General features: G+C 50.0%; 1 protein-coding gene across 1 annotated transcript; it reads right to left on the bottom strand.

The window, feature by feature from the left end:
* Nucleotides 1-12,524: 12,524 nt before the first annotated feature.
* BARX1 (BARX homeobox 1) lies at nt 12,525-24,111 on the bottom strand. Its single transcript, XM_083727266.1, has 4 exons — nt 23,627-24,111; nt 16,783-17,071; nt 15,860-15,944; nt 12,525-13,375 (listed from the first exon to the last, which is right to left on the bottom strand). Exons 1-4 carry the CDS (start codon nt 23,832-23,834, stop codon nt 13,211-13,213), a joined length of 747 nt encoding a protein of 248 aa, XP_083583392.1. The 5' UTR covers nt 23,835-24,111; the 3' UTR covers nt 12,525-13,210.
* Between the last annotated feature and the right edge of the window lie 862 nt (nt 24,112-24,973).

Raw genomic sequence — 24,973 nt, 5'->3', positions numbered from 1 at the left:
TGCATAACAGTTGCACATCTATAGATGTGTATTATTGGGGAGACTGAAGACTTTGAAAGACATAATTCATGCAAGAAGGTTGCGGTCATGAAAGCATTCATTTAAATTGTGAGGCATTTGGGAATACATGTTACGTGCCTGGAAGAAAGAAGAAAACCTAGAGGTTTAATGAAGCATTCTAATAGAGTGACTCATTGACTACTTACAATGGTGTAGGTCTATGTAAATCAATGGGACTATGCTGGAACTCATAGTTAGTGAATGAGCCTAGATTTTCTGTGTGTGATTTTTTTTAACTTTGCGAATAAGTATTAGTCATCTGAACTTTCCTTGATCAGCTTTGTTTACTTTTGTTTCTTTTTATCTTGGCAGAATTTGTATGAGGTTTGGGACGCTCCACCAAGCATATTTTAGACCTGGTGTGTAGTCAGAATGGAAACAATTTGGAGAGAAATTAATTTTTGACATTGAATCCATAATTCTTCTCATAAGTGGTGCTTAGAAATCCCTTGGGATGGGGAAAAGAGAGGAAAGACCAAGATAAACTTACACATTTCTGCTCCAGACATCCCTAACGTTATCTGTTACAGACTTTTCCAGTGGCATTCCCCAACATAATCTTCAGTATAAATCAATGAACTTCTTTAAACAGCTTTCCAGATTGCAGCATTGTGGAGCAGCCTTGTACAATAAATGCTCCACAGCAAAATATTGTAGGGGTGTGTAGGGCTGACACATTTCTGTGGCTGATGGGGTTGGGAAAACAAACATTTGCATCCAAGACAGGATTCCCTGCTCTAACTTAATGTGCAAAAGGTGTTTCAGTTTTTGAATATTTAAAAGTCCAACCCATCTGCACTCAAGTCAATCTAGCGGGAGAAGCAACAAGAGTTAGCAATGTAAGGAGGTCGTACTCACCTGACCAATCACCAGTTTCCTTGTGGCTTACCAAGAGGGGCAAGACACAAGCAGGTTGGCTCAGTGCAAACGCACCAGCAGGAGCACAAGACTGGCTCTGCCAAATATATTTTTGTTTCCTTGTGCTCCAGCACGATATCACATGCACAGCCCAACAAGACAACAAGAAGAATCCCCCAACAGCATACAAATCAATCTGGCTAACCTGATTCAAAAATACACACTCACACCCTGCTCACACACAAAAACAATTCTCACTACAGCCAACCAAAGACAACCAACCACACCCTAAGCCACCTTCAACCTCTCTCACCACCAAGGAAACGTAACAAGTGAATAGCAAGAGAACCCTTACAAGTAACGCTGATACAACCCCCCCCCCCAAGTAGAATAAAAGAAGCATAACCACCCGACCCCCATCCCACCCACCACTCTCCCTCCTCCTCCTCCTCCTCTTCTTCTTCTTCTTCCTAATTGTTTAAACCAATTCATAAACCAAGAACTTATACATTGACCACTAATAATGAAACATATGTTTCCCCACATTTATTATGCTATTTTTGTGATATACAAATAACATGAGATAACTTGGTATACTTGTTTGTATAACATTCTTGTTTATAAAACCCAATAAAAATAACTATATATTATACTGTTAAATCTGTTTTAATAATGTTCATGTGATTTTATTATTGTATTTTTTACTTTGGTTGTAAACGGTTTGAGGACCTTTTCAGTGCAAAATACCAGTAATATATTTAAGAAACCCTATAATTTTATAGAACTTGTAAACCACTCTATGATCTTTGGATGACTATATAAATTATTATTATTATTATTATTATTATTATTATTATTATTATGTTCGTCAGAGACTATACACACTTACTTGGGAGCATTGAACTCAATAAAGCATACTTCTGAGTAGACCTGTATAGAAATGCACTATAAAAATGTCATTGTGCTCCCGTAAACACCCACAAACACCTACACCTTTTGGGTTCAAACTATATCAATGTTCCTTCATGTAAGCTAGAAAGAAGTTTGAAAATCCAGCACTTCATCTGGCCAAGGCAGTGTTGACATTCCCGCTCAAAATGGTTTCTGTTGGTTTTACAGATGGATTTAATGTATTCTTATTTAGCTTTGCATTTTGTTGGTATTTGCTTTTTCTTTGCTTTTTTACGCTGCCAGGGCGTTTTTAAGTGGTGGGCAGTTGATAGATTATTTAAGCAAACCAAACAACAAACTCGGAGCAACAGCAACAAGGAACCCCGCCCGGCCTGGCGGAGACGTCAAGTGAGAGAAGGAGGGCGCCGCCCGGTCGCGCCAGGTGAGTCCAGGCTGGGCCACCTTGTGCCAGCAGGTACCTCTCTGCGGGATCTCCCTGGCTCGTTTCTGCAGGATCTTTCTGCAGAATTGAAGACCTCCGCAAACCGCCTCCCTCCCCGACCCCGCAGGCCTCCGTCCCGGGAGCTCACCTGCGGGACAGGTGGCTTTACGCAAGGGAAAAAACTGGCCTTCAAAGACATCCCATGGCAAGCGGTGTTAGAATGAGAAGGAGAAAGCGCCTCCTCCGCAGCTAGAGAATCCCCATCCTAAACCTGCGCTCGCACACATTACACGAGGCGGCCAAGGAAGGTCCTGAGTGAGAAAAACTGGGATGTAACGAGATGGTCCAAGCAGAGAGCAGCGCATCTTCCAGAGCAGGCAGGTCCCCCAAATTAAAGCTGCTCCAATCTGATCTCAGCTGGGGAGGAAAGGACCTTTGGAAAGAGCCTTTTGTGGTGCCAGTGAGCAGCTTGGGCAAGAAGGTCTCGTGTTTATTTAGGTCTCCTTATTGTTTTTCCATCTTCCAACGTCGCTACTCTTTCCTATAAAAACATACCAGAGGCAGCAACCTTTGGGGTTGACAGTCCTCTAAATGTAATTAGGCTCCTTCCATCCCAGGCCCCAGTGGATGATGGGAGTTGTAGTCCAGCGACATCGGCAGCCTTGGGTATGTTTTTAATAAAAATGAGAGCTATGGGGGCGGGGTGTAAAATAACGATCGTGAGGCATCCGTTGTTTAAGCAGCTCATCGGCATTGCAAATGCCTCTGCGCGCCAGCAAAGATCAGACTGTCAACATCGTTAACTTTTTGCAAGACCCTCTCTGCGTTAAAGGAAGCTCAATCCTACGATTTTCTTCGGTCCAGTGGCTTCAACTGGACTTTCTCTCAGGTTCAGTGTGTATGTGTGGATTACAGCCTTAAACCTGAAAACAAAAAACGAAAGCGGGTGGGGAGGAAGGGAGGGAGAAGGAGCCTCCTCCAGCCGACCTCTCTGGCTTTGTTTTTGCTTTTTTGGCAGGGAGGAAACATGGCAAGAGAAGGTGCGCTTTTGCTTCGCTTCTGTTCCTTTGGTGAGGCCATAACAGGAACCACCAGAACATTCTGCGTTGATTATTCCCAGGGCCGCGAGTGGCTACTGGGATTTGTTGTAGCCCTGTCGCTGAAACCAAGAGAAGGAGAGGCAGCTGTTAATTTTGGTGGGAAGAGTTCGTGGGATTTCAAAGCTACTTCGGCAATGAAAGCGCCTGCGGAAGGGCCGCGCTTCCCCGAGGAACCACGAGGAAGGGGCTTTTCATTATTCAGCATCACTCCTGCAGCTTCGGTCAGGAAACTTAAAAACTCTCCACCCACTATTGCAAGTCCTAAAAATGGTCCAATGTATATTAGATGTTCGACAGTATCTATCAGTAACAAATGACAGGCGTCTTCCTTATGCACGCTCCCTCCCAGGCACTTAATATTACTGACATTATTCCTATTACTGTTGTTTTTATTATATCCCCCCCTTTTTTCCCTTATGGGAAGCAAGGCGGCTTACACATGGAACAGAAACGGCTAAGAACACAGTGCAATACAAATCTGAGGTTCTGCCCTCCCTCAACCAAAATCCTGGCTACGCCCATGATCATTACAATAAAAACAGCAGGGCACCAGCCCTTTCATTAAAAGCAGCCAATTCACCAGACAGCAAAAGCAAAATCCCTGGGGTGGAGAATGTGCGCCTTAAAGCAGCGATCCCGCTATGCCTGCTTACGCGAAGATGAGCTTCTCGCGGAGCACAATGGAGCGGAACTCGCGCGTAAACAGAAACACCCGCAATCCTGGGAAGTAAAGAATCACTGAACTCCGGGAGTCTTGCTGCTGCGATTGGGCTGCATTGGGTGAACCCCAATAAGTCCTACTGAAGTCACTGAGAAATACTCCCCTGTACATTTGCGCGGGATTGTGCTGCACTAATTTTCAGAAGAAACAGGGAGGAGGGAGGGAGAAAAGGCAGACAGTTTCATTCGTCCCTTTCCGGTATCCAGAAGAGAAGGGAAGCCGTTTTGAGCTTCCCTCGCCCACTCGCTCTTCCCAAATGAGTGGATTTCTGTTCTATTTTTGTTTTTGTTTCTTCCTCGAACAAGGAATGTAATTGCCTGCTTCCTCAGACACTCGGTAATTTGATATGGGAACAGAAGTGGTGGAGGGAGAAAAGTAACACAAGTCCACACACAGAAACGCACCAAAAAGTCAACGTTGGAATACCTTCGTGGACAGCTGGAGATTTCGTCGGCAACCGGAGGGTGAAGACAATCAGTTTCGTGTGTTTGTTTTGGAAAGGAAGGAAGGAAAAGGAAGGGTTTGCATGTTAAAGGAGTCCTGTGCCACCTACCTTGCAATGCTCATTTCTTATGTATTTTATATTGTCCGCCCCTCCGCGCCTGATCAAATTGTGCACCTTTCTGAAACACTCCAAATAACAAAAACAACCAACTTGCGTTCCCTTTTTGACCAGACCCCTCGGCAGGGATGTGCTTGAACTCTGGGCGACAAAGCCGGCCTGTGGGGGAGTTTTTTTGCGAGTGGGGCCTGGGAGGAAACGCAGCGAAACGAGCATCGCGCGCAAAGGAGCGCGAGCGCGCAGAGAGCCCTTCGGTTCTAGCCTGAGAAGTTGGAGAAGATCTCTCTGCGCAAATGAATTCTTGGATGTAAGCAAATTAATTATTATTATTAATGGTAAATAAAACAGCCACCAGCCAAGGCTGACTGAACTCCTGGTGCGCCTGGCGGTCATGACTTGGAAGGCAACTCCACTGATACCACCACCGAGAAACCCCTGCATATTATGGAGGAAGTGCAAATCGGATCAATCTGGGTGGCGGATTAGGCAGACGGAAATAATACAGGCGCGTTGATAGCTCCAGTATGCAAGTCCAGATTGTCAAGGATGGGACAGGCCTGCATTCTGGCGCGGAACTCCACTGTGGAGATGAAGCGGAAATCAATCCCAAAGCAAAGCCACCTTCCCTCCCTCCCTTCCTTCCTTGCCAACCTACTGTGCTCAGGAAGGCGGAAGTCTCTCCTAGGGGACCATTGGCGAGGTTGGCTGGGGCTGATGGGAGATGGAGTCTAACTGCATTTGGAGGGTCAGAGGTCTCTCTCTCCCCCGTGTCTCGTTCAGGAGGACGCCGGGCTTGGCACACGAAGAATAAGCGCCAGTCTCTCCTCTTGCCTACTACACGCACCCATCATAGGCCTCAATCCTCTGACCTGAAAGTTGGGACGAGGATGAGGGTACTGTACTCAGCTGCGGGGGAATCAGTTCACACGTTCCAGGAATGGACGCTGGTCCGTATAGGAGGTCCTCTGCAGTTTACAGCAACTTAAGGTAAAGGTAAAGGGACCCCTGACCATTAGTTCCAGTCGTGACTGACTCTGGGGTTGCGGGGCTCATCTCGCTTTATTGGCCGAGGGAGCCGGCGTACAGCTTCCGGGTCATGTGGCCAGCATGACTATGCCGCTTCTGGCGAACCAGAGCAGCGCACGGAAACGCCATTTACCTTCCCGCCAGAGCAGTACCTATTTATCTACTTGCACTTTGATGTGCTTTCAAACTGCTAGGTTGGCAGGAGCTGGGACCGAGCAAGGGAGCTCACCCCATTGCGGCAATTCGAATCACGACCTTCTGATCGGCAAGCCCTAGGCTCTGTGGTTTAACCCACAGCGCCACCCGCGTCCCTTACAGCAACCCTAAACCAGATAAGACCTATTGGAATCAATGGGGCTTGCTCCCAGAGAAGTGGGGTTAGCCTGTACTACTCACTTATCAGGGAGCAACCCCCGTTGAGCTCAGAGGACCTAACTTCCTAGCAGACACGGTTAAGATCTTGCTGTTCATTTATTTTTGAGTTCCAAGGTTTTAAAGCGACTTCTGATGCCTCTGTTTGTTGTTCTAAGGGAAAAGCTAGAACAGGATGAATAATAAAAAGCAAGGCAAATAAAACCGAGCTTTGAAATAATGGGTTGGCTCTTCCTCGCCTCCTTTCCTTTGCATTTTTTCCCCTGGGAGTTGAGACTTCCTTCGCTGTTTAGTTTTATCAAAAGTTCGGTCTTGCTCTCCTTTTTCATTACTTTTCCAGCTCATCCGAAAGCAAAACTCAAGTCCAGGCACCGAGCCGACCTGGTTTCTTGGATGGCACGTGTGAAAAGGGAAGTTCATGGGTTGGGAAAGAATTTCACCATTAAAAAAGAACTTCCAGGCAGAGTAGGGACTTAGCTTTATACTTCAGCCACGACCCTGGTGTGGAAGGTGATTTGAGACAGTCAAAAAAAAAAATGCTGCCTACCAACGCGCAGCCGCAGTGAATTTCAGTGGAAGCCAACCAGACTTCCAGTAAACGGGTTTCGGTCCGGGTGCCAAAATATACCTAATAGACCTGCAGCCCGAATCTGTCAACAGCTGGTGCAAATATTCCACTGAGTTCATGGAAGAGTTCGTTGAAATAGCCTTGAAAAAAAATGTGCGGCTCACTGGCGCTTTTCCCCCAAAGTGGTTTGAACAATCGAGGAAATGCTTAGAGGACCTCACGCCAACTCCATGACTGTGGGGCGCCTCTCTCCAAAGACACCCCCAGCGCAATCCGAAAGAAGCCCTCCTTGACTTCCCTGAAATCCGCTCCTTCTATCTAGGACTGCGACTTGAACCACTTTTTTTCTGCTCCAGGTGAAAAAGAGGCACTAAATCGTTGAAATGGATTTGGAGATGAGCAAACGGCCGAGATATAGTGGATTCGAGGAGTGGCAGTCTTTGCAGCGCAGGAATAAGTCCTGAGCACATAAGCGGTTGTTTTGAATGGAGTGGCCGGGAGAAAATGCTTGGAAAGAAGTCGTCTGTGGAACGACCCGCCACTGCGTACTCGCCCAGCCTCTCCGCCTGAAGTCCTATCCCTCAGGGAAAGACTGCGTGCCCGCGCACAACAGGTCACGTTATTTTTATTCCTTTTTCAACAGGGAAGACGTGTCGTTCCCAAAGCGAAGGCTAGTTAGGTTCCTCCTCCTCCCAAATACAGCTGAGTATGGTAGGCAGGTTAAAGTGTTAGGGCTCCCTAATCCGTGCTAAGTACGAACCTTGAGTGGACACCCTCACAGTTAAAGGCCTGGACACTCCGAAGAACTCCAGGGAGATTCTTTCTACTTCCCCCACAGAGTTTTTCAGCAGTCCTGTCTCAAGACCCAAAAGCAGAAGCAATCTATTGGTCCATTCACAACAAAATAAGCGTCAACGGCATCTCAGTGCTTTGCCAAGGCCTGGCTTAATTTCAAAAGTTTCCCGTTTCACAGAATTCTTCCTTAGGCTGGACAAAAATGAGGAAGAGTTCTGTCAAACTAGCACTTGTGAACTGCAAGTAAGTACTTTGGATCACAAGCAAGGTATTATTGCTTATGTTACTCTTCGGGTTTTACACACACCCGTCCAAGGACCAACACTGCACTTTTGTCTCCATTCCTTTGGAGAACAGAGCCACGCAAAAGGGGACCCCAAAACTGGAAGATTTGCTTTCTACCATCTAACGTGAGGTCTTTGCCTAAGAAGAAAACAAAATCTCCAAACAGCGGGTCAGCTGTGGCCAACCCCTGATTCAGCCCACCAGACTCCCCGCCCCAACAAAGCCCACCGATTTGGGCGGTGGCGGCTACAATATTTTTGTTTTTAAGCGAGCATAGTGGCGAGGCGCACATCGTCCCCTTCGCTTCGGTCGGATGGCCACTCGGAGAAGCGGAATGTGGGAGATAACAACCTCTCTTCTTACTTGATCTCCGCCGATCAACAGACGCGTCTCCCTCTCTCTCTTAAAAGAAAAAGATAGCCACCGCTGCGCTACTTATGACTACCACTCCCTTGGACTTCTACTGACTCTATCCCAGATTTTTAACGTTTCTGTTAAACTCTGCTCGGTGCCTCGCTGCGCAATGCTAAAAAGACAGATCAATCGCATAGAACGGAGGGACTTGGACCCCTTTTTGCGCTGGGCACAAACTAACTTAATGAACCCGCAAGACACTTCCCGGATCACATTATAGGACCTAACATATTACAGGCAAGGCCTCACCGGGCTCTTCACCTTTGTCTTCTTCTCCACCATCAGCTGCTTTTGGGTGGTGGTTCAATGTCCAGTTTTGACGAAGAGATCTGTGAAACTCGAAAACACTGCTCCCTAATTTTCCGTTGGTTCCAAAAAAGCGGTTATATTACTGCCGCTGTTCGATTTTTATTCTTTACGAAATCCGCGAGATCCAACCTGAGCTCCACCACTGCTTTCACCTGTTCTGATCAGGTTGGCATCTTTTTTGAAAGCCATCACCAACTCTCCTCAGAAGACGATGCTGTCTGACATGACAGGAGCCGGCCCTGGTTTTTCACCTTCTCCTTCCAAGGGCCACGAATCAAGGCTGGTGGCCCCATTCAAACCAAAGAATGTCCTCGCATTCAGCTCGGATTCCATCACATTTTAAAGCGGCGGAATCCTCCTGCTGTAATCAGCTGCTGGCAGCATTTAGTTTCCCCAAAAATATGCGCTGGATTGGGGCACTAGTTTTAATTAAAATCCAGATGTGCTGATTTTAGAAGTATTTATTTCTCTAGAAGAGCTTAATCTTCCGAAGCGCCCTTTCCGCTGAACTAAATGGGACTTCCGAGTAAAATATGCTGGAGGAATTGGGGTGTAGAGTCGCGGAATTGCGGTTTCCCATTCAGCACGGGAAGCCTCGCCTATGTAAAAGTCGCCTAAAGAGGAGCACTAATCTGACCTATGCACACTTCCCTAGTAGTAAGTCCCATTAAACTCTGCGGAACTTAGTGCTGTCGGGGCAAACTATTTTGGCAGCTGGTTTTAAATGTCTTCCGGTGTTCTTATTGTTCTTAACGAGTTTGTTTTTCTCATTCTGTATTTTACAACGACGTTTTTAAATGTTGTAAGCCGCCTTGAATCCCAACTTGGGAGAAAGGCGGGATATAAATATACTAAATACACGAATCATAAAATTGCAGAGGGAAAGGCATCGTCAGGCTGTGACTGATCCCAATGGAAACTCCCGAATAGTCACGAATACGAGGGCCAGGAGCGACTGCCGCAGTCCTAGACACCTGTACTTTTAATTTATAACCAGGGACTTCAGGAGTCAAGGCTGAAGTCATGAGATGAACAGAGCATTGATGGCGAGTGGGGCTGCAGCAGTAGTGAGGCGGGGCGGGTCTTAATTACTTTTATATCTCCACCGACCACTCTGATCAAAAGTCCTGGCTTTAAGTCACTCTTGTGCCTGAAGTACTTCTCCTTCCGGGTGTGCCTGAAGGCTAGGCTCCTATGAACAAGTCTATTCCGACACACTTACCATGAATGCTGAGGCGAAGGGCAATACCACCCTCCCCCATCCGCGCCCACCCCACACTGGCACGGAAATCTTCCTGTGGGGCAGGAGGCCAGCTCGAGGAGAAGCAGGGCAGGCAGGTTGCGAGGCATACCGCTCCGCCCTCCAGCATTTTTCTGCAGTTCACCTAAGGCCGCTCCCTCCCTCTGCCCAATGACAGGGCCGGGCAGCCCAGCGCCGATCAGTCTCAATCCTACTAGGCACGCTTCCTTGGGAATAAGCCTCGCCAAACACCAACCGGCTTCCGAATAAACACGTATGTGCAGGGTGGCCACCGCCACCCAGTTTCATTTGGCTGACAAGATTTAACTGCAGGCCAGCCTGAATCCCACATGCGCTCGGTTGGCAGCGCCCTATTGAGATGGCGGCGGCTGGCATCTGAGCTTTGGGTTCAGGCTGTTAGGGAGAAGCAGCGGAGTGGTTAGATCAGAGATAGGAAAGATCCAGATTCAAATCCCTCCTCAACCATAAAACTCACTGAGCCATTCTTTCGGGCTAGCCTACCTCGCAGGGTGGTCCTAAAGATAACCTGAGGGGAGGAGGCACTCCTTGGAGGAAATATTGTTTACAAGTAGAATTAAAAACGGGCACTAAAAGTAGTACAGCTCTGAGCAGCCCGATCCTGTACACGGATAACTGGGCTCACTCTCAGGAAAGAGGTTTTTTTTAAGGATCGCAGCCTCTGTTTCCCCCGCCCGCAGCCCGCCTTTAGCTGCGAGAAGTCCCGATGTACTTCAGAACTGGATTAGGGCCCCTCTCCACAGAGCTCGGCTTCCAGCAGGTGGGAACAAGCGACGGGGAAAGCGGCTCATCCTGCAACTCCATACACGCCCTGCCAGCCAGCCTCCAGTCCTAAGGCAGCTGGCTGCTGTTGGAAAACGCGGCTCGGATTGCGCACCGGCCTCCATCCTCCGCTGGATCCGACAGCCGGAGCAGCCCGTAGCAGTGGCGTAGCGTGGGGGATGCAGGGGGGGCGGCCGCACCGGCGCAACATCTGGGGGTTAGGGTTAGGGGGCGCAAATCCACGGGTTAGCGGGCGCAAATCCATGGGTTAGAGGGCGCAAATTACTTGCCTTGCCCCGGGTGCTGACAACCCACGCTACGCCACTGGCCCGTAGCGCCACATAGCTGGCGGGCAACTCGAAACCTACGTCAGTTTCCAAACCTGCGTAGACTACTTTGGGAGAAGCTCTGAGGTGACAGTCCTACAGAGCTTAAAGTGTGTGCAAGCTAGAGCGGATAATTCTTTAAGCAGGGGCAGCAGTTGTCACGCTGGCCCGGTGATCCTACACGCACCACATTTCCTGGGGCAATAAGCTCCACGTAGCCCCAGTCAAAACTAGGACAAGGTAACATAAAATCATAGAATAGTAGAGTCGGAAGGGACCGCAAGGAAGGATCATTTAGTCCAACCCCCTGCAATGCAGGAATAACACAGAGAGCATTAAGCGCCTTTAAATAATGACTAGCAGTGCAAGATCAAATTTTAGCCAAAGTTCAGCACATGGCAGTACCGCAGAGTTCAACCCGCGAGTGTCCAGCGGGTGCTTAATTTGCGCTCACTTGAGAAGTTCTGCAAGATTTGGTGCACAGATTTCTGTGAACAGAAGTTCACAGAGCATGCTTCAGACATGCCTGATTAAGACCATAGCCTAAAGTGTCAGCTATTAAATGGTAGCTTTGACTGGGCCCTCTCGTTTCTTGGTGTCAAAGTATGCCAGCTTCAGGGTATCACAGAAGCCTGCGGCAAGCGGATGGAGACACCTGTGTGCCTTAAAGGTTTGCATACTGTTGCCTTGAAGGAAAAGCCCAAGAAAATGCTTCGCTTTATAAGGGATCTTGGCTCTCTATATTTAGTCAAGCTTACGCTTCGCTTGATACCACAGAAGGTCAAAAACTACGCAACGAGCCTTTCTAGCTGGGAAGCTGCGCTGACAAGGAAGGGAAAAGAGGAGCAATAACTCATTCGAAGAGGGCAGCCCCACTAGTCTGTCTTGCCGCAAGAGAGCAACGAAGAGCCATGTGGCACCTTAAGGACTAACGCATTTATTGCGGCGTACTTTCCTAGACTCCGGTCCACTTCACCAGATGCATGAAGTGTGGGGTCCTGATCGTAAATCCTGAGATCTAAGCGAAAGGAAATGCAGAAAGCACAGTGAGTGGCAATTAACATTACAGTATTAACAATGGGAGGTTTGTATTCTTGCGAAAACTGATCTACGAACACTGTTAAGAATTTGACTGTCTTTCCTGCGGCTGATTGCCTCGAATTAGTGGCCTGAGAGTTGCTCCCAGGAAATCTGCCTTTGCGCAGGTCCCTGGGAGTTAGTCCCATTGAACAGGGAGAGGATTACTCTCGGGGGAACGTGAGTTGTCCATTGAATCTCCGGAATCCTCCTATTAGGCTAGCCCCATTGTTGCTGGAATCCAACTCCCACGCTTTCTGGGGTTGCTGGGAAATTTAAGTTGCGCAACATCTGGTGGGGGGGCGGCAGGGGCATGGGTGTAGCCAAGGGGGGCAGGGGGCAGCTGCTTCCAATCAATCAATCAATCATCCCATCAAATTATGTTCTTCCCCCCCTTAACAAAAGCCTGCCCCCCAACCAAAAATTCTGGTCATACCCATGGGCCAACTAGAATTAAATATTTGGGGGCCCAGGTAAGCCCCGCCCCGCATAATCAATCACATGTGGTCACGCACACCACTTGAATTGAAATGTCCATCAACGTGGCGCAGGACCCCTCAAATATTTTATGGGGGTGAAGCCCCATTGACTCCTATGGGGGGGCGGGGAGGCGCCTAGGTTTCCCATTCCTGGCCTCGACGGTTCTGAGGAAATGAACGCATGACATTGCTCAGGCCAGTCGTCCATAAAATACTTTATTGAAATAAAATCAATATCTTCATGTTAATGAAAACCGATTGTAAGAGGCGTCTGTCTGTCGAATAATTTGCGGGACCCCCCAACCCCACCCCACCCCGTGTCTGAGACAGCGAAAGAAGAAAAAGAGCCCCCCTTCTGCCCAAATCCTTCTCACCCAACGCCCACCCAGCGCGAAGGCGACGTTTTCCTTACGTGTGTACAACAGGGACGGAGGCGGGGGCAGTTCAAACGCGCAGTAAATACAACGGATTCAACTGAGAATAATAGTCCACTAACCATTTTGCCACCCATCTTCTTCCACTCTGCAGCTTCTGAAAAACAAAGTCAGTAGCGCGCCCCTCGTCTGTTTTGTGCGCCTACTCCTCTTTACGCATCAGGCAATCCACTTGGTTTTTAAAGAAACCACGTACGCGCAAGCGAGCGCCTCAGCGAGGACTAGTCGATTGGCAAGGCGCACAAGCCTGCAGTTCAAGCCGTAATGGCTGGAGGTTCCAACATGGCGCGCGCGGATGCGAGAGGGAGGATTTCGAAGGTGTCGCGGATCCAGCCTCTTAGGCCACTCAATGGAGGAGCAAGGCGCTTCGGCCGCGGCCGCCTTTGCAGTACCGTAAGTCTCTGTGTTGCAAGGCACTCCCGCCGAGAGGCCTCAGCCTGCGGCGCGCCGTTATTCCTCTTGGCTGACTTGGCAGGGGGAGCCCAGGCTTTCCGCTTGTTTCTCTGCTTCCTTCGCTCGCTCTTGCTCGGTCAGCTGCTCGCTGGTAGGAATGGAGTTTTTCTTCGGGCGGCCTTTAGGCTTCGTGGGAGATTCGAGCCCTCCGCCTTGCAGAACCTGCAAAAAAGAAAAAAAAGGGGGGGGAAATCGGGAGAAGAAAGCAAGAAGGCCCAGAGAATTTAATCAGCTGGGGGGCGGGGAATTACAGGCTTATAAGGAACCCGTCCTTTTTATTTTTTTAAAAAAGGGAAATTCAAAGTAAAAAAAAAAAAAAGCTCCTGATTTCTAATAAGCATCGGTTCCCCAGGATTTTTACACCGACCCTGACCCTCCACCTGGCTTGCGCGATCCAGTGGGTCCACTAGGACTGTCTGGGTTTGGTTTTTTCCTGCAGAAATCCTGCGCTTTTGACAGAATCCTGGCAGGCAGAAATCCAGCGGGAGAGCCTTTCTCCAGCAAGTTGTTCTCCACGCAGAAGATCGTTGGGTTTCTACCTTGCGCAGCTGTTAAAGAAGCACCAGTCTTGTCCGAAACCGGTGGCCATCTTCAGGCAGCAAGTAAGGGTCACTATCCTGCTGCAGAGGAGCGAGGTTAACAGAGAGGATCGCCTTGGCTGCTGGATCTGTGCCCTCACTCAGAGCACCAGTTCCTAACCAGGAAAGATCCGTGCTGGTTTGTTTTATAGGAGTACTTCTGCTTACAATTGGAGCTTCTCCAGGAGTTTAGATCAGGGGTGCCTAACCTGTGGCCCTCCGCATCACATTCCTAGGTATGCCTGCTCTAAAATAAGCCCCGGGTGAACAGGCACAGGATTTCCGCCTAAAGGACGCTGCAAAACGCCCCCCTGTTTTTGCCAGATGATGTCTGACGGATGCTGGAGGCCACGACAAGAGACCCTCACTCCGTAAAAGACAACTGCACTGCAATCCTGTACAGGATCCACAGGATTTCTTCCCAGTAGAATTTCCGGGATGGTGGACATGTGGCTTTCCAGAGGTCGCTGGACTACGATTCCCATCATTCCTGGCCATTGGCCATGCTGACGGGGGCTGATGGGAGTTGGAGTCCTATGAGCTCTGGAAGGCGTACAAGGCTGCCGCTTTCTTCTTAACTACTGCGCGCAAATGCAATTGCAATGTGCACTGCCAGTACTAACTGTGTTTGAGCATATCAGCCATGTTAGTTTGGTGCTGCTTTTCCATACTATGGTTTAAGTTCTGCACTGTCCGGGTGTTTAGACTACTTTGGGTTCCTTTGGGAGGAAAGAGTGGGATTAATATTTATTTAATTGACTGATTTGATTTAAAGGTCAGGTTTTTCTAAAACGCTCCGCGTTGCCCTGCGCTCTTTCAGTAGGAAGGGCAGTATGCAAACACAATAAATTATTATTATTATTATTATTATTCCTTTACACTTGCCTCTCCAGCTTTTCCTTTCCTCTGGGTGTCTCCCCAAGTTGTCTAATGTTCCTTTGTAGTGCTCCGTGCACACCGATGGAATAAGACTAATAATAAATCACCGTGAATGTGTGTCAGGCCCCACTTACTTCAATGAGTTTGTTTCCCACATTCCTGTTGTGAGAATCGGGGTGTAAGTAAGATCGATCAACTATCTATCTGGACTTTAAAGTTGCGGTCAGGAACAGAGTAGGAGAGACTGGTTTTAAACAGCCCAAATTCAATCTGACATCATCTCGTTCAAATTGCACGTGAGGAACAGGACAGCCTCTCCGTCCCTTGAATATCCCAGGCAAGGTCTTGTTCTGGGATAACAGCAGGTTGAAGGCATCGGTGTGGACAAAGCTGCACCGATTACCATCCCATTAGAACGCCACATTGAAATCCACGAGTAATCCATGGGTCTATCAATCCCACAGATCACCAGTGTCAGGCTTTCTGCCAGCAATGGGAGGGGGCGCAGTGAGGAGGATCAGCTTTGAATCCTGAGTCCTTCTTATACATCATGGGACCGTGGAAGTGGGGTCGACTGGCTCTTCCCTGCCAAGAGTACGTTTTGCCCGGGGAAGCCCTGAAGGTTTGAGTCGGGTTGGAGCAATGGCAAAGGTACAATCTTTGACTGTGCCACAGTCCAATGAGATGGGCCCTATCGCTTTCCGTAGTGCTTGTTCCGGGCGCTGTATACTGCAGTCCGAGTTGGACTACAACTCGCATCATTCCTGATCATTAGCCATGCTGCCTGGAACTGATAGGAGTTGTGGTCTAAAACGTCTGGTGGATCGAGGTTCTCCACCCTTGGAAGGAGCCCTTTCTGTTCGCAGCCTTAGGAAATCTGTGGGTTGGGGGGGGGGGGGCGTATTACTTTTCCTACAGAGGAAAGGGTTGCAAATGACTAGCATTTTCTTTCCTTTGCGCCTGGGGTGGATGCGTCCAGGTGACACCGGTACTTGGAGACAGGCAGGAGGAGAGAAAACAAACATCTGCCATTATATTCCAGGCGCCTTCTTTCTCCCTTTCCTAGGAGGTCAAGAAAAGCCATTTGGCTGGGACAGTGTGTTTTTCAGCGGTTGCCTATCTAAGTACATGGGGTGAAAGGGGGGGACACACCGATTTAAATGGTTGAACTTCCAGAAAGCACACTTACTATTTTCTTCCATTTCATTCGCCTATTTTGGTACCAAGTTTTCACCTGTAGTTGACTCAGGCCCAGGGATTCCGCCAAATCTATCCTACAGGGAAGAGAAGAGAGGGCGCACGTGGCTCGAGATCTCTATCTCCAGATCCTCCTTCCCTTGCGCGCAAACTGCGGCGCTTTCCACTCACCATCCCTTCCCCTCTACGCCCACCATCCACCCTCTTTAATAGGGCCAGGACCTCTAGTTCTGGGAGCGCAGCATTTTCGTATATAAAGTGAGCAAATATGACGACCCTGAGAGGTTGGCTCGCTAAAGAAAAGAAATAAATAAGCAATTTATCAGGTCCGTCCAGGGAGCTTCATGAATGATTAGTTATGTTGTCCTTTTCAGAAAGAAAGGTTATATATACCTATCTAGTATTCCACACTGCAATGTCTGGTGCATCACCAATAAGCAAACCCAAAATGCAAGCTGGGGGCCTCAGTACCCTCCTGCGCACACAATTAAATCTTGCAGTGATGTGGGAAACCACCCTCGGTGCTGTCCTGCTGGATAAACGGCGGCCAAAGGAAGAATGGACTCATTCCGGGTTTGGACCCCCATCCCCATTGTGGGGAAGAAGGGTTCAGCGGGGGTCGGAGGCTTGCCCAGGTGGGGTCGTTCGCGGAGGGCCTGCCTTTGCGGACTTTGAGCTCTGGTGGGGACTGGGGGAACTGATCCTGACACCTGTAAGAATCCGCGGGGAAGATTTCCCGAGCTGGCTTTCTCAACGTGCGCTCTCCCTCTCTCTTTTGACAGGAAGGCAAGCCGATAGGATTCCTCTCACCCACCCCACAACGATCCCTACTACCGTGTACTGTCCGGGGGGGGGGCCCTCTAACTCCCACTCCCAGGGCTCCCGTTTCCCCCCTCTCCCTGGGCGAGGGCCCACCTGTCGGGCGTGGAGAGGTATTTCTGCTTCTCGAAGCGCTTCTCCAGGCCCATCAGCTGCAGCTCGGTGAAGACGGTGCGGCTCCGACGGCCTTTCTTGGCTTTTCCTCCCGCCTCCGGAGTCCCCGGCTCCAACTTCCCGCGGAGGTGCAGCTCGAGGGGCAGGTGAGGAGGCCCCGAGCCGCCCTGGAGCCCGGAGCCCGCCGCTAGCAGCGCCGAGCTCAGGCCTGAGCAGCCCAGAGGCGCCAGCGGGAACTTGAAAACCGCCGCCTGCTCAGCCTTCAGCACCGCTGAAAACAAAAAGAGAGAGATTGAGAGTCAACAGCCGGGTGGGGGGAGAGAATCCTCGACGACCAGCCAAGCTCTAGCACCCTTGCCCGCTCCCCACTTCCGAGATAGCTGCGTTTGGAAGCAGGAAAGCGTCAGGACAAAGATCCCGGGGAAGAAAGCTTGCTGTCGCGCCTGGCAGATTCATCGGCTCGGTACTCTCCGGCCACTCTTCAGGGGATTTTTCCTTACCCACAGACAAAAGAAGCCTTGTGGCGCTTTAAAGGGGAGCAGATTAATTATGGCTTCCCGTGGCGCGATGGCACACAGAGGTATTGTCACAGGAAGAGCCCTGCCGGATCAGGCCCAAGGCCCAGATAGTGCAGCTAGCATCCTGTACCCAGAGTCGCCTTAACCAGCGAGCGCACGAGCAGGACGTGAGTACAGCACTCGCCCCGCTTGGGACGCCCAGAAACTGGTATTCGGGCATACCACTTGGATCACTATAAATCTGCTCTCCACAAAGATCTTTACTGCAGGGATTGCGCTGGGGCAGACAGTGCCCTTCTAAGACCTCGCTAGGTTACAACTCCCATCATGTGGCTGGCAGATTATTAATAGAGTCCTAAAACAGAGGTAAGGTCTCTCCAGGCCTCTAAGGTGGTAAAGAAGCTAAGAACCCTCTGAGATCTCGAATCGCTTGATTTATATCTGTATTTCCTTTATTTGCATGTCAGCTTTTCTCAAGGGAGCTCTGGGTGACCTGCGCGGCAGGTAGGTCCCGCATTTCATCTCCCCACCCAGGTGAGGTAGAATATTAGAGTCACTGCCTCCAGATCACCGAGGAAGCCTCGGGGAGGAGCGGGACCTGCACTCAGAACCTTGAGGTCTACGGTTGCGCTCCTGCTGCTCCCCCTTCAACTCAATCTGGCAGGACGAAGCTGGATGTGAAACGGGGAGTCTCTTGGCTAGGAGGTGTCCGAGTGCCAGCCAGGAGGAGGCAGTGGGTGGAAATAGGAGCAGCTGGGGTTTATAATAATGAACGTATTTACTTGGCAGTTAAGACGCATTTAACTAAACTGCATTACTTCCGAGTAAACGAGGTTGGGATTAGACTGCAGGAGCGCGGGAAATCGTTCAGCGCGATCTTTTCCTTCCAGGCTGATTTAGGATTAAGTCTAAGCGTGTCTGATTCTGGCTTAAGGGTGAATAGGGGCAGGTTGCACGATTTCTCGCGCACTGGCTAGCGATACTCCCGCAGCCCAATCCAGCCACTCGGAGGTTTACTGGAGGGCGCTGGGAAGGAGAGCCGAGTAATGAGAGCGCCTCTTAAAGTGCGCCTAGATCCAAAGCGATTGGGTATCGAAAGTGGAGGTGGGGGGTGAGAGCAGGAGAGATCGACAGGGAAGGATTCCTTTCCTGTAAGTCCCATCAGCCATCCTGCCAATTTTCCATAACTAAACTGGTTTAACTTTCGATCCTCAGCTGCTGTATTTATCCGAAAGCTATTTCCAAGGAAACTAGCGCCCTGGTGATTTCAGTGGTTTTGCCATTTCAATCGTAAACAAATTAAATCGAAACTTCCATTGATTATGACGAAGGTGAATTAGGCGCTTCCTGTGCTGTAAATAGACGTCGATGACGTCAGTCGAATTTAGGTAACGTCCTATTTGGTAATACTTCGATTATGGGACTTACTCGCAAGTTGCGCTTGTTTGCATGTTTTTAGGATGGCACTACCACTGTAAAGCTTTAAGACAGCGGCAGAAATTGACTTCTTTGAAAATTTTGCCGTTTTATTCAGCAGCTTGTGTATCTAGCATTCTGCTCCCAGTGATCATATTTTATATTTAGTTTTCCCTGAAGAGCAGTAGAACATATTCTATCGTTTGGAAAGAAAGGAAAAATTGCTGCTGCTAAAATATTTACAGTATTTTCGAATCATATGAGCACCAGGAATAGTTTTTTTAAAATAAATAAATAAATAACATTGGAAGCACAATATTAGACAAAACAAGTCCCTTCGATTTTACCGAAATTTACTTTCAAGCAATGCGTCTAGCAAACGGGTGAAAACCTTTTCTTAAAAGAATTCAAGACACTACATGCAGTCTGTATATACTGTTGCTCAAAAACTATTTCCATGTTTGTGGAAATCTATTTAGTGAAGCAGTAACTCAGTATTTCCCATAAAACAGGTGATAAATAGAGATTGATATATAGCCTACTGCTCTGATTTTGGAAAGTCTTTTGTCTAGCAGCTTATGAATAGGATTTAAAATGGAATCTAAATTTATTCCACTTTCATAGGCCGATTCTCAAGGCAATGGAAATGTAACCCGATATTTAGATTAAAGCTAGATTCTCAAAACACACTTATCTAGGAGTAAATGCTATTGACGTCAATGGAACTTACGTCTGAGTAGACATGTGTAGGACTGAGCTGTACATAACATACACATTAATTTGCATGCAAATACATTAAAGGGCGTGTCAATCAAGCTTCTAAGACAATGTCAGCATTTTCCTCCATAATGAAAAAGTGAAAATAGAATAATGAAAAGATGTAAACAACTTTTCCTAGATTTGAGACAGCCATTGTTTAATGCAAAAACATCATAGCTTACACCCCCCCTCAAAAAAAAACCACCCAAACTAAACCAAACCAGGGACAGGATCCAAACATAATTAAGCACTGAGTGGAGAGAATTCAACATATGCTTAAATCTTCACCCATTAAAAGTAATGGAATGCAGTGTTCCACTCACCGCATCCATCTATATCTGTACAGCACCTTCCTATGCACGTTTACTCAGAAGCAGCCCCCATTGAGTTCAATGAAACTACCTTCCCTATCAAGCATGCAGAAGAGACCTGCCGCCTTCAGTGATTTCCTCGCAAAAACGTGGAGGAATTTTTATTCGCTCCATCCAGGCAGGAGGTCATTTTTGGGGTACTTTTTCATCTTGCTGAGCAAACTCTAAAGGCGGCGGTACATTTGCATCCGCCTGAGAGTTACAAATTCATCCGCACTCCGCATACTTTGGGGCGGGGAGGGGAAAGGTGCTGGCAGCGCTCGAGAGCCAATGCATACAGGCTACGGGGGAGAGGGATCAGTTAAAAATAGACTAAGACGCAAATCGTTTATAATTTCAGATTTCTTTCCTTGGTAGAGTAGAAAGAGGCTCCCCAATGAGTGCCATGTGAGCAGCTCTCTTCGACCCACGGGCCCCTCTCCGCGCTCCTATTTTCTTCAGCCTGCGATCCTGAAAGGTGTCAAGAGTGTGGCGCTTCACTCTAAAGGGCGAGTCCGTAGCGCGCGCTCCGAGTCCTGGCGCGGAAGCGAGAGAATACTCGCGTGTCTCTTTTGGAACATCCACGACGTTTCTCTCCAAAAGGGACTCTCGGACCCACCCTACTTCGGCTTAAATCAAGGCGCAGCGGCTTCCTGCTTGGCAAACCGAACCCATTCCGCCGCCTTTGTTGGTAGGTCGAAGAAGGGCCTTGAAGGCAAGCGGATCACCCCGCAGGGAGCACGAGCAGATCGAAACGCGCCTGCTGCCACCACTGGCTTGTTAGGCGTTTGCGCGCAGCGTTTACAAGGATCTAGTCCCCGCGGAAGAGGCCCCAAAATAAACAGCCGACGTGGGCTCAAATGCTTTACCGGGCCAGCACGTCCGACTGGGTCTTTTGGTTTTGTTTTAGAAAGCCCATCCTGGGCTGCTTTCTCTAACGGTGGGACCATTTGCTCCTACAGAGTCGGAGAAAGAGCTACCCCTAGGCAAAAAAACTCCAACCGCAGATGACCCTCTGATGGCCCGGGGGGGCTGTATCGGATCCGAATTCCACTCCTGACATAAAATGAGACCTAAATGATAATTTCTGAGGCCAGTGTTTGAAGACAGACATATTCAAATAGAAAAGGGGAGGGCGTGTGAATTCAGCGCGCAGAACACTTATGTAAACTTTTCTTTTTGGCAATTCCGTTGCTATCTCCTTACTCTGTTTTGAAGATCCGTTGGCGATCGTGTTATGCTTGTCTTAATCGTAGGCCTCGTGCGAAGCACTACCCGGCTAAGAGAAAATAGCTGGATTTATAAGGCTATGATCCTTTGCATATAAGCCCCGCTGGGCTGATGTACTCTGTAAATGTGCAGAGGGTTATGCTGTTAATCTGCTTTTTCTGCGCCCTCGGATCCTCATTAACATTTTGTGGCCTATCCCTTCCCCTTCCCTGAAGTCATGGGAAATACAGATAAGATATATTATACATTTTCCCACCGATCGCTCTGCTATTGCATGTCAAGTCAGGATTTTTTAAAAAAGCAAAAGAGGTTCGGCCAAACGCAGCCCCATGAAAGGCCTTTGAAATCGATGGGCTTGGTCCCGCGTCAGCTCAGCGCTCGCGGGGGGATGCAAATTTGATCTGCGCTGGAGTCCGAAAAGGGAACCGTTTTGCACTGAAGAGGGAAAGGAAAGACTCTCTCGGAATCCTTCCGGCTTGAGAGCCTGGTCTGTGCAGGCCTCTCTCTCACACACAGAGCTCCGCCAATAAACTGTAAGGTTTACGCGTCTAGCCCCACCTGGTTTCCAAGCAGATTGCAAAAGGAGAGTAAGTTTGGTTCTAGAAGGCCCGGGTGGGGGAACCAGGGGCAAGAAAACCCGTCCTCGGATGAAAAGGGATCTTCTACAGAGAAATATCACACACACGTTTGTCATGGAGGCGCCATTTCAAGTTTGGGGGCACAGCAAAGAGATACCGGAAGGCGAGAGCAAGACTGCGAGGTCCAAAGGCCCGCTCTACAAGACGGAATGGCACGCAAAGGAAACATTTTACGCATTTGGATACGGTTACTTTGAAAACAAAACAAAAGAAAGCAATACCACTCGTAGAAACATGGGCGGTTGATCTAATGCTGCTGAGGAGAGCGGGGTGGGAGGTTGGGGTGGGCCTGAAGCGGCTCTCCCTCGCAAGAAGGGCCGTTTCACTCCCCACTTGCATTGTAGGGGGTTCAGGCTCGCTCTCTTAGGGAGCAGTGCGCTGCCACGCGAGGACCCCATTTTTGGAAGAATCCTTCCCAGTTTTTGGTGCTCTGGAGGTTGACGACTGAGCCGTCCTGCATCGAAAGCTTGGGGTTGGTCCAATCGGGCGTGAAGCGAAGCGGAGCACCCACCCCAGCGCCCAAACTGGCTCCCTCCGCCGGTTACCCGGGAGGAAGAGGTCCTAGACCACAAGGGAGTTAGTTCGGAGCAACTAGAGTTCAATACCTTTCCCCTTCGCCCCTCGCGTCCAGGCCGCGGCTCTCGCGGTGCAAGCCTCGACTCTTTCCCTCCATGCCATTCCGCAGGATCTTGGGATCTTTTTATTGCAAGACCCACCCATAACACCGGCTCTGCTATCTCTGCCAGCAGTAGATTCATCTGGACACAAGGGAGGGGGCGGGGGTGTCAAAGAGAGGCCGGATCTCGTCCCAGTTTACTCCGAAGTAAGTGTCACCGACCTCAACGGGCCTTCATAAACCAAAACGCGTGTCCTCCCCCCTGCACCCCACAGCCCCAAAAGCTCAGGGAACACAAGACTGCTGCCTTAAATCCATTCCCTTTCCTTTGATGTCATGCCAGTGGAAACAACTGCTTGCCTAAAGGCATCAAATTAAATGGGTTGTGGATCGGGTTGTTTCCTTTCGCCTTGCCTGGACCCAGCACACGCGCGCACGCCAAAACTCTGAACTTACTTATTCAAACCGATCTACATGGATCGGAATAGGAATCTTCCGAATTGTGTTATTTACGGGTATGGGTGGCGGGACACGCTGACCCTCTCAAAGACAACAAACTTGCATCTCCGTTTCTGGGGGAAAGTTAATTAAGTAAAACGTATCAGCACCACGAAGCTTACGGGAGATTACTCCCTAGTTTAGTGTATCAAGGACGGCAGTTGTTATGTGTTACTGTAGTCTTACTCGGGAAAAATCCCCACTAACGTAAGACTTTGCTGTGCCACAGGCCCGTCCATTTCTTGAGCTACAGCTCTGGCGTGCCAGCCCTTTGGGGAGCGGGTCCCCTAGATTTCCACGGAACGAAAGGCGCGCGTGTCTTTGGGGATCGCAGCCAAAGATTACCCGAGGCCCTGATCCGTGAAGCCTTAGCCATGTTCGACGGAGATCTGCTCCCTTTGAAAGAGGTGGGACTTGCCTCGACTTCTCCATACTGGGGGGGGGGGCGGGGTCGGAGTGCTGAAACTACCCCGAGAGCAGAGTTTCACTGTCCCTCGCGCGCCAGCTCCCTGCCCCCAAGGCACCCGCCGCCCCCTCGGCCAAAGATGGAAGGAGAAGCAGATCGGTGGAGCTTCCAGGCGGGGAGAGTTGACCTTGAACAGGGAAAGGGGGAAAAGCAGCGTCCAAGCAGCTCTTTGCGCGCGGACAAAAGAAGGTCCACCTCTATTTATTTCCGTTTCAGTCCCCACCTTCCCTCTCCAGGGGGGCAGCCGAGCTCTCCCGCCCCCCCCCTCACGCCCCACAAACAGCTCGATCCGGGGAGGGACGGGATTCGGTTCACCCACCTGCCCACAGACCTACCTAGGGGGCTGTGGTAGGGCCGCGCCGAGAGCAGCGCTTTCACGCCGAACTTGAGCAGCTCTCCTGCCGGGGCAGAGCCCTTGGCGTCCGGGTGGTCCGTCAGGATCTCCTCGATCATAAAACTCCGGTAGCGGTGCGATCGGTGGTCGACGAAGGGGTCGGCGGGGAAATAGTGCGCGGCGGCGCCCAGCTCCAGCGGGTGCTGCATCGCTCTGCGCGGCCCCCGGGAGCCTGGTCCCTCCTCGGCCCGGCTCCGCGGCGCAACCCTCAGCGCGACCTCTCCCCGGACGCCTCTCCTTCCCGGACGCGCGCAGGCCTGGCGGAGGCAGAGACCATCCTGGCGGCCTCGGGGCGCCAAGCCCCTTCTTCGAATCCCCCTCGGAAGGAAGCAAGGCGGGGCGCGGCCGGTCTCCCCCGAGGGCCGCCCGCGCGTCTGGCCGCAGTCGCCACCGAGGACCTCCCTGCGGAGTGAGGCCAGGCAGCCGAGCGCGCCGCGTCCGCTTGCTCGAAGGCGCGGCCTCCTCCGAGGAGCCCCTTCTCCTTTCTCCGCCCCAGCGCCGCTGCAGACAACAGCCTATTATAGGGCTGACGCGGGCTGGAGCGCGGAGGGGAGGGGAGAGAGAGAGATGCCCGAGATGAGGAGGGGCGGGTACCTGGGAAGGAGCGCTGGATCCTGCGCCAATGCAAGCAAATTAGTCTCCACGCTGGACGGCTGGAGAAATCCAAGCCGTCCTCCCGCCCCCTCCCTGTGCAGCCACGAGAAAAGGTGCATCTGCCCTACTTTGGGGGCCAACTCCGCCCGAAGTGGAAACGATTCTCTCTCTCTCTCTCTCTCTCTGTGTGTGTGTGTGTGTGTGTGCGTAACAAACACACCCCTATTCTGGGAGCACGCTGGACCCAAGGCTGCCTCGCAGTGGTATCTTCACAGTGGCTGGGAGCATGGTTACTGGCAGGCATTTGATCCAGGACCGCAGCCTGCGCAGGGCAGCAAAGCCGGACAAGGCGGCGACGGTCCCTGTCCAACGCTTTTGCCTTTATGGAGCTAAGGCATCGGTTCTCAAAGGGTGTGGCAGGAGGGGCTGGCAAATGTGGAGGGGAGATTTAAAAAAAAGAAAACTGCAGAATATGGATAGAGAGACATGTATTTTCAAAATTAAGCACTGCTAGAAGGTGTTTCTCCCACCCACCCAAGGTATTTTTCCTCAATTAAAAATTTGGTGTGGCGCCAGCAAATTTTCATTCTGAAAGTGTGGCCCAGAGAGAAAAGTTTGAGAGCCACTGAGCTAAAGCATTTTCCAGGTTCCCACCTGAGGACCAAAGGGTATAGGAATAAAGGAAATAAAGCAT

This window comes from Podarcis gaigeae (genome assembly GCF_964106915.1).
Source record: "Podarcis gaigeae genome assembly, chromosome: 2".
NCBI lineage: Eukaryota > Metazoa > Chordata > Lepidosauria > Squamata > Lacertidae > Podarcis > Podarcis gaigeae.
Note: the sequence above shows the minus strand (reverse complement) of the source record. Positions and strands in the feature narration are given on the sequence as shown.